Below are 9,874 nucleotides of genomic sequence, written 5' to 3'. Positions count from 1 at the left end.
ACCATTTTTATGTTTGATCGAAATTGTAGAAAAAAATTACAAATATCTATAGCACCGAATAGATATAATATAAAAATATATTTAATAAAGAATCTAATAATACTTATTTGGTATCATAAATATTATAAATAATTTATTATATAAATTTGATTAAACTTTAAATATTTTGACTCCAAAAAAATAGGAATGCTTTACAATTTGAAACGGAGGGAGTGCCTCCTATGTAGGAACGCGATGCTATGCAAAAGGAGAGGATCGGAGACAAATCAGCCCATGGGAACGCGAGGCTATTGACTAAACTCTTGACCCAAAAAAAGTGAGCATGCGTGCTGGTCTCTTTCATTTGCAATCCCCGTCGTGTAGAAAAATCCTAGCACAACCTCCGTTTGGCACTTAGCCGTGTTCAGAACACATTCTGACGGAAGCGCCCCGACCTCCTCTCGCAAAATTTTGTGAGTTGTGGGCTTGTGGCTCTCAAAGATCAAAGGGTTTTTCTACCACGTCAACAGCAGGAACTCTGGACGAGTTCTAGATGCACTCGTGTGCAAGCACAACATATGTGGTGGGCGATTTCAGGAGATTATGTCATGCAATGCAAGCATATATATAGGACTACTAGTCTGTTTTTAAGCGTGATGTAATTAACAGTCTTCCAGAACAGCACTTCTAGGTCGTCGGATTGCAGGCTTTTGTTCTTGTACTTGTACTACGGTTAAGTAGATTCGTAGTAACAATTAGCTTGGTCTAGTGATGACTCCTTGTTAGTTCTTGATGCCATCGTAAAATCTCATTTGTTTCTTTAGTTCCTCTCAGTCAGATACGCGCAACATGCGTTCTAGGAAAGACTCAGGCCGTCCATGTGGCCACTCTTGATGTGGCCACTCTCCTGCCCCGCAGGGAGAAACTCTCGAGTCATGGCGTTGTGGATTTCATTACTCACGACCTGTCTACGAGGGAACTGATGATTTCCCCAACCACCGGGAATCATATAGACGCTGGCCTTGCCACAAGCAGAAGCAGTCAACGATGCTGGCTGACGATAAGCTGCCAACGAAAATACACGAGCAATCACACATGAATATTCAACTGAATCTCTCTGTCGTACCGAACATTGATTTGCTTTCAGAGTTATCTCCTTAAAAAAAAAACTGACTCTCTCTGTCAGCCCGTCAGCACTCAGCAGGCACCGGCGTCTCTTTCTCTGACCAAGCCGTGTGAGAATCTTCAAAGGACGACGCAAACTCTCGAGTCAGCCGGCTCCCGCCAATAATGGCGCTAGAATACTCCCGGCTGCGACCTGTTCGAGTCTGAGCAGCGTTGCTTCCGGAGCCTTTCATGGCCGGATAAGCGCACCGGCTTCTCAGTTATTCGGGGTAGTCTCCAACTCCCTGTTCACACGTGGCCAATGGCAAGGCAACAAGCCACAACCAAACCGAGAATTCTTTTTAGAAATATACTTGTTGAACGAACGATGGATTTGCGTCAAAGGACAGGTAATCCTCCATTCATTTCAAATCTAGAGGATCAGTGCTAATGCCGCGTGGATGCTGGTGACGAGACGATGACTCGGACATTGCGTGCCCCATATGCAACAAAGAGCCCGATGGTTTAACAGGTTCCAGGAAGTCAAAGCGTTCCAGCCACTCGATGGATGAGTTGTGTCCAAAAGATAATCTGGAACTGAGTAACATATCTACACCACAGGAAAACTACTCGACCTGGAGTTTTTCACGACCATAAAGCGGTGACATGATGCCAGTTCTTGCAGTGCAGGTTAGTAGGGAACCATGCATCCAAACTTCAGCAGTAGAACATGAACTGCCTGACGTTCTCCTTCACTTTGGGCAGCTGCTTCACCAGGACGGCATGATCGTGCGGCCGAGAGCTCGCTGCTGACGATGATCCCTGGTCAGAGAGGCCGTCATCCATGTAGTGGCGCGCATGGAAAGCGGCCAGGTGTGCGTAATAAGCTGGGGGAACTGTTCGCAACACATGGAACACAATTGGTTTGTTAAACTGAAAGAAAACAACACAGGATGTAGAAAACAACCAGTAACCGAAGGCTAGGCTGCTGGCCAATTGCTTACCTATAGAAACCGATCTTGTGCATCGCGCATACCTGAAAGACAAGTCAAACAGTTGTGAGAAAATTTGGTGGCCAGTTGGGAAGGTAACAAATGTACGTAATGCTGCGTTAAGGATCTAAGATAAGTGGTGAAAATGCTTTACGTGTAGCACAGATTGTAAGTCAACGTCTGCATTGCATCAGCCGTGAAATTATTCTCGTCAAACAAAACATGGTAGTGTGTTGGGCGACTCGTTCCCTGTCACGGGGCAAAATGAATAAACCACAAATACTAAGCAGAGAGCCGGAGACTTCACTACATAGGTGTCACATGATCGAGCATCCGTTTACCTGAATACCAGCATGACTACATAGGTAGAAGTCGAATCCACTTGGATGGCATATCTTTGTGTCAACAACAGTTCCTGAGAGCACAATGCAATTATTAGCCACAACTAAATAATTAGGCTTCATCAGAATCAAGATCAATTGCGCCACAGCAGATTTATTTTACCTGGCAGAATATTTCCACTTCGATCTGTCTGATCCCGGGCATGATGATCTTCAGGAAAAAGCCGTGTGTGATGCCGCTTTTGCACCACAATGAATATAACTGGAGGCAGGTAGCCCTCTTCCAAGCTAGCACACGCCTGAGTGCAGAAATACAAATATCAGCAGAATCACATAAAAAGGGCAGGAAACCTCAAACGTAAATACATAAAGAAAAGGATAACACAGACAAAAAGCACCTTACGAATCGCATCCACTTCATAAAGCAAGACCTGGCTAAACTGACCTTCACTGACACCATCTCTGCAAGTCAAGGAAACAAAATGAGTTGTGTTCTTAATTTTTGAGGTAATTTGGCGGGTGCTTTGCCTTTCCAGTCAAGAAGGAGACAAGTTTCAAGTTAAGAAAAAAAAAACATTCTCCTCTTAATGAATAACGCGCGCAGGCGCGGTCGGTAAAAAAAAAAGTTAAGAACAAACATAATTAAAAATAGCAAATACAATTGCCTGTACGGACCGATAAAAAATTATCCTTCCAGGTTTGCGTTTCCCATTTGCCCTATAGAACGACACGAGAAGTTCCCTGCAGGAACATTTTTCCTTTAAGAAGGAAAATAGAGATTGTTCACCGAAAGAATAACAGTTATTAGACAACCAACATGCCTGATCATTCCACCATGAATAAGTCCCTTTTGTGGATCTTTCACTTGCGTGAAAAGATCAGTTATGATCTTGAGGGACCGAAGCCGGCGACCAGAGAGGAGTGAATGGGAGCCGATCAAAACTTCTTCCGAAATCGATCCGTCAGTCTATTTCCCAAAAATCACCGCAAGCCCTCAACCTAAGGTAAAAGAGAATAGCTATGGACTAGCTATCTCGCAGCAGCACACCCTAGGAAACTTCGCGGAAGCAAAACGGGACAAATCGCAGAACTGACTGCCTGGACCGGTCTGACCGGTGCAATGAACCGGTCTGACCGGTCGTGGCAGCCTGAACAGGTCTTGACCGGTCTGACCGGTCTTGCCGTCCGGTCTGACCGGTGGCACCCAGAAAAACCCGTGAACAAGACTTCAAGAGAAGAATCTCGAGCAAACGAAGTCCAAATCCAGCGAAACTTGGAGGACACCTCCGCAACTAACCTGCGAACATATCCCCAAGAGATCTTTCCCAAAAGATCAAAGAAACTTGAGAATTTAAGAGAAGATCAAGAATGATTGGGGTTTTCTCAAGAACTCAAAAACTTCAATTCGTAGGAACTCGTGATTCCAGAGGGTTTGGCACGAGGCTAGGGGTACGGGAATCACTACAAAGAGCTCTACGAACCATCGCGATCATGTGCACCAAAAACGAAACGAAAATCCATCACAAAAGAGCACAAGAGGGACGGGATTGGATTGATTCAAAAGCCCAGAGGCCACAAGGAGGATAGGCCCTCCTTTTCCAATCAAATCCAATACAAAGTCTCACAAATCCATAATCAAATCCTACTCTAAAGAGAAGAACGGGGAGAGAGACATAGGGGTGGCGGCCTGGAAGGAACAGAACAATCCTCGGACAGAATACAAAAGCCGCCCTCAACCTAATACAAGTGAAAGGGCATTTATACCCACGGAGACCGGTCAGACCAGTTCCATGGACCGGTCAGACCGGTTGGTTAGACCGGCCAGACCGGTGCCAGGGACCGGTTGGTCTGCAGCATCCCCATGTACATGATCTCATCTGACGGCTGATGTTCTTTCTTCGGAACGAAGTCTTCTCCATGATGCCGCCATCTTGATGAAGATCTGGTCCACGGTTTTGGAAGGTCCGTGAAACCCGGGTAGGAGGCCGGTTTTGAGAAAACCACCAAAACTCCACGCGCGGGAAGATTCCCGCCTCCACGCCGTGGCCCTAAACGCCGTTCTCGCCTCGGTCTTCTGACGGCCCTAGACGCCGTCCGACACCCGTCACCTCCTCGCCCCGCAGCGAGGTCCTAGACGCCGTCGACGCCCGTTCCTCCGCCAGTCCCGAGACCGATGTCCGTGCCTCCACGACTTGGTGTCTTCAACCGCCGTCCGCCTGCTTGGTTTTGAGGCGTAAACCAAGAAACCCGCCATTCGTCGCTGCTTGCGCCCTCGATTCAGGAGTGGACGCCTCAGCTGCCGCCCGGCCCAAGCTCCGGTCCCGACTGCCCTTCACCGCCGTCCACCGCACGGTCCATCGGCCACAGCACCTCCACGGCAGCTCTCCGTCGACACTTGACGCCCATGTACCTGCAACCAAAGACTAAGCACACGGCGCAATCTCCACAGAGTCGCGACTACACCACGGTTAGTCCACTGCACGTGTTGACCACCCGTCAACACCTAACGCTCCACACGGGCACTGAAGAAGGAAACACAAGAACATAAACAAAACGCACACACAGCGGTTAGCCTGACACAAACACACGCCAAAACCTCTAAGTCATCACGATAATCACTCATCACAATATATGAGGTCAAGGTACTTGTCAACTTGGCCTCTCAGATCTCTTCCCTATGACCTTGAGAAGACACCAAGCATATGTACTTTGAAACTTCCGGCCAATCCATTGATGCAACAACCTATCACATAACAAATCAAGTCAATATCATAACAGATCAAGCTAAGATCAAATAAAATAAAGGGAGGCAAACCAAAATACAAACCGCTGCAATAGAAGGAGATGCATCCTCCCCTGGAGCTGGGTGGGTAACATCAGCTCCAAAGATTATTGTAGGCAAATCAGTTAACAGATGCATTCTCCTATGCAGTGCATCTTCGAGAACTGTGTTGCGGCCACCAACCTATGTGCGAATTTTGAGTAGTGTAAGGAAACTCGAAGATGCATTGCACATAAGGCCACATCAAACTGACTAGGTTCACCTTACCTTGACATTAATTTTAAGGGCCAGGTTTTGGAGATACTGTTGGCCACCTTTCTGAACATTCTTAGGTAGACAACACTGAGTTATTGCACCGAGCTCAGTTTCACAAAGCCGTTTTGCCCTTCCTGCACATGAAAGAAATGCAAACTGGAATTTAGGATAACAAGAAATAAAAATATTTAGCCAATAATAAATGCTATCAATTTTGAACGCCATTTGGCGTGCTAATTACCATAGAAAACACTTGCATTTGCATCTGGTAATACTATGATTAGCAACTCAAGCTGCTGCCCAGTCACGCCTTGTTGAGAAATCACTTTTGCAGATTGTCCATGTATATTTCTGAGTGCAGCTTCTAAGTTATCTGGGCGTACTTGCCCAATGTCAACACATGGTCTCCCATTCATTTGCTACCATACAAAACGAAAAGAAATGACAAGCCAGCATAAATAACATGAATGGAGTAAATAATGAAATGTTACATGTTTACCATGCCCATGTTATTGCACACACCGACCAAGTTGTTGCAAAACATCCTGACATCATTCAGATGCAAGCGAGAAGCAAAAGTCACACAAGTCCAGTACTTAATGGATCCTCCATTGATCAATATCTGTGAAATACACCCAAAAAAGATGGTTGACCAACAAAGATAAGTGTAAAGCTAAAAATGACTACACTTATTAACCAATGGGTACATATGCCTCAGTAGGTAATAAAAGTTGTTGCCAACAAAATTGCAAGTAGGCATGGAATTAAAATCTCACCAAAACAAAATGAAAATGTTGGTGCGGTTGAATAAAAGTGGAGCTCAGAAAGAAATATAACGCCTCATACCTTGTTGTTCATGTTCCATTGACCAATCAATGGATTACACACCTTTTCTCGCCCAGAGTCATGGTATTTAAGCTTAAATGGAAATAAATGATCATCAGTATAGGATAACCAAAACAACTATAATACTATAAATAATGCAGTCCATAAAAGGAACAAATTTACCCTTGGAGATGGCAGCACACGAGCATCAACCAAGGCAAGTTGATTTGTCACCTTAATGCCAAATTCCTTGGCACAATAATCATTACTGTAGTTGTTCCTACTAACTACCTGAAAAGATAAAGGAGGGTAGGAACTTCTTTAAATGCACAAATAGTGAATGCCACAATGGTCAAAGATCGGATAGTTATGAGATTCACCTCTAAAATGCTACTCTGCCTTTGAGTAGGTCGCTCGCATGCCATCCTCAGGATGCTCGTGACTTGGCGCTCATTTAGCTTTCTAGAATAGCGTTGTCCTTCAAGTATATTGCAAACCTGCATACATAACAAATCTTGAAGACTGCTGACAAAAATAGTACAAAACAGATGTCTTGTAACAAAGTATGGAAGTAACAAGAAAGATGAAGACATAATCATGACCTCCATGGGTAAATATATTGGCCTGCTATCACTTCCAGCTTGAAGGCATGGCCAGTGAATGCATTTCAAACAGTAATTATATTGGCGTTTAAAGTACTGGACAACTGAAACCCTTGTCCCATCTTGATCAAACCTGTATAAGCAAATATAAATATACAGTGTGATTAAAAAGAGTGCGAAGCATGAGTTAAGGAGCGTAAGATCAACTAGAATTGAATAGATACGTTAAATCATTCATGGGAATTGCGGTTAGCCCTGTAATCCTGTAGCGGACTGTTTTATCATGGCGGTGTGTTGCCACAACCCGGACTCCTTTGAGGGCTTTCTTCAGCTACAAAGAGAAACAGCAATGATGCAACCAAACCATATAACAAAAGAATTAAATGAGTCCATAGTAAAGACATCATGGTCAATACTTTTATGCGATCCTGGTCAGTCAACCGCCTTGAAGCATCACGGATGTTGAGACACTCCAATGCAAAGTCTATAATGGGTTGAGCCTTGTAAAATGCAGTTGCAGAAATATCTGAAAGAAAAACAGATGAATTTCACCATGCAGCTACTGGTTAACATTAAAACTCATATGTGATACAGTAAAGGAAGATGATGTAATTCAAATCTCATCTTACAAAATAAGATTGCTATAAAGTATCAAGATTTAAAAAAACAACCCATGTGGTGGTTACCAATATTTGCTAATTATTAGGGGAAAATATTTATACTCAACTCAGTACAACAACAACAACAACAACGACATAGCCTTTTGTCCCAAGCGAGTTGTGGTAGGCTAGAGATGAAACCCAAAAGACACAAAAGTCATGGTTCAGGCACCCTTACTCAACTCAGTAGCTTTCCATTTTTTTTTAAAAAAAACAACCCCTTACTATTATTAAGAACTAAATTTACTAAACTTGAAAAATTAAGAAATCAAAGAAAATCCAAACTAAAAACAAAATAAGCATTTCCTTTTTTTTGCAAGTAACCCTATTCTAGTTTTGCTCCATTGTAAGCTTATTATGGTATCTGAATTTTTGAAGGAAAAATAATGATAATTATTGTGCCATCCAATTAAATTGATTACACATTTAAATTCACATTTAGTAACTTGTTCATCCAATTAAATTAAATACACAAGAAACTAATAAGTGCATATTACACAATTTTTTCTTAGGATATTGATAGCACAATCTGGCAGTGTCTGTCCTAAGATGCATGCAAAAGACTATAAAAAATGCAACACAGATCTTACTATGATACTTTAATGCTTGTAGGATTTTCTTATATGGATACGTGATGGGGACATATTACTTAGCTAGGGAAGAAATGACTTCTAGAAATCCCAAACATGCTAGTCAAACCTGATGGGTTATACTCATATGCAGCATGCCCATGATTTATTTTCAGAGTTTTGTAGCTTAGAGAAAGTATATATAGAAGCTGTGCATATGTGTAATTGGCTAATAATAAAAGAACATGTACAATCCATCTATATAAACTTATTTACCCTCGAAACATGCACAAAATCTTAAATATGGTATAGAACACACTCGCCTGGTACAAAAAAAAAAGTAGTCCTGTAACAGGCCACCCTAACTTCGATGACTCAGTTACAAAGGGCACACCATATATGTAGGTATAATACATTATTTCCAATATAATCCAGAAGAAAACATTTTGAAAGCTTTATATTGAGATTGTTACACTTTAATAGCGCACATATAGATAGTACATATATGACTTCCATGTAATAATGAGGAGAATACGTGTATCTTGCGATTTAAGATGCAATGAGTTAACCACAACTATACCAATATTTAGGGACAACCCCATCTGTGTAGCGCGTAAACTTTGATAATTGATAGTAACCCCTCCAGCATTCCACACCACTGCCAATCTCACCGCCATGTCCAAAGGCTTGTGAGAAAAATGAGCTTGAGATGGAGACATACCTATCACGGTTTAGAAAAGAAAAAAAAGAGACCCAGAACATGATGAGAAAGGATCATATACACCTGCCCATCTGGCACACAACATAAGCTGATGACTGGCACTCCGTGGGCATGAAATGTGCATGAATGTATTATAATTACCTTGCACTCGGACAATGCCTCAGAGCAATATCAAGGGCTTGGATAGTATCCTGTGGCAGTTCCCTCTGCCTACCAGCCGAGAACTGCTTAAGGCTGTACAGATCTATTTTTGCAGCATCTTTTATGGTCACCTTGTACTCTTTCTCACTGTAGGCAGGAAGACAATGATTAACACAACATAAACACGTAAACTCCTGTGGGCGCAGGTCTGTGCAAGCATGGGTCAGGCGTCACGTCGTCAGCAACGGAGGCCTTTGCTGTGGCGGCCACCGGACCAGATCAAGGAAGGCACGACGGCTGGCCGGACAGGAAGAAGATGCATGGGCATCCGCTGGCCGTGGATGAAGGCATGGAAAGGTCCTCTACACCGGCAGCGCAAGTCTCCACCGAGATCAATCGGAGACTACGTGTTGCCGGCTCTGGAGCTCGCCGGCAGCCATCCGGAACAGGGTTCCGGTGCCGCTGCGGCCTTGACCCCTGATCCGCTTTCCTCGCGCCGTCGGAATTCAAACTCAAGTGGGCTGACGGTTCCTAGGCCAGCAACAGTTGGACCCGTACAGAAAGGCCCAAACCAGAAAAAGATACAGGAAGCGAGGATGCTAAGGGGCCAGGCGGTAGGCGTTTTTTTTCTTTTTTATATTTTTAAAAAATAAAAATTTTAAAAATATATGTCCGTTTTGAAATATTTCAAAATATCCCCCGGTCGCCCCCATAGGGCGACAGGCCCTCAGTGTAATTTTTTTTCTTCAAATTCGCAACGAGATCCCTGGCAAAAAAAAAAAGCCTGTCGCCCCCCCCCACGGGCGACAGGGGCCTGTCGCCCACCCCAGGGGCGACAGGGGCCTGTCACCCGTTGGAAGGGCGACAAGGTCCCCTTTGCCCTATATAAGCATTGGCCACCATA

At 43.8% G+C, this 9,874-nt stretch overlaps 1 protein-coding gene across 1 annotated transcript; it reads right to left on the bottom strand.

Annotated features, from left to right (window-relative positions):
* Window positions 1-1,800: 1,800 nt before the first annotated feature.
* On the bottom strand, window positions 1,801-8,785 carry LOC120688720 (protein argonaute 12-like). The gene is made up of 20 exons (XM_039971106.1): window positions 8,689-8,785; window positions 7,297-7,406; window positions 7,105-7,211; window positions 6,881-7,013; window positions 6,659-6,775; window positions 6,462-6,569; window positions 6,300-6,371; window positions 5,953-6,075; window positions 5,695-5,872; window positions 5,466-5,587; window positions 5,244-5,381; window positions 5,085-5,159; window positions 3,238-3,305; window positions 3,092-3,157; window positions 2,815-2,878; window positions 2,580-2,715; window positions 2,417-2,490; window positions 2,230-2,324; window positions 2,088-2,119; window positions 1,801-1,979 (listed from the first exon to the last, which is right to left on the bottom strand). The coding sequence occupies exons 1-20, from the start codon at window positions 8,783-8,785 to the stop codon at window positions 1,801-1,803; spliced, it is 2,094 nt and encodes a 697-aa protein (XP_039827040.1).
* Between the last annotated feature and the right edge of the window lie 1,089 nt (window positions 8,786-9,874).

The sequence above is a fragment of the Panicum virgatum genome, chromosome 9N (assembly GCF_016808335.1).
Source record: "Panicum virgatum strain AP13 chromosome 9N, P.virgatum_v5, whole genome shotgun sequence".
NCBI lineage: Eukaryota > Viridiplantae > Streptophyta > Magnoliopsida > Poales > Poaceae > Panicum > Panicum virgatum.
Note: the sequence above shows the minus strand (reverse complement) of the source record. Positions and strands in the feature narration are given on the sequence as shown.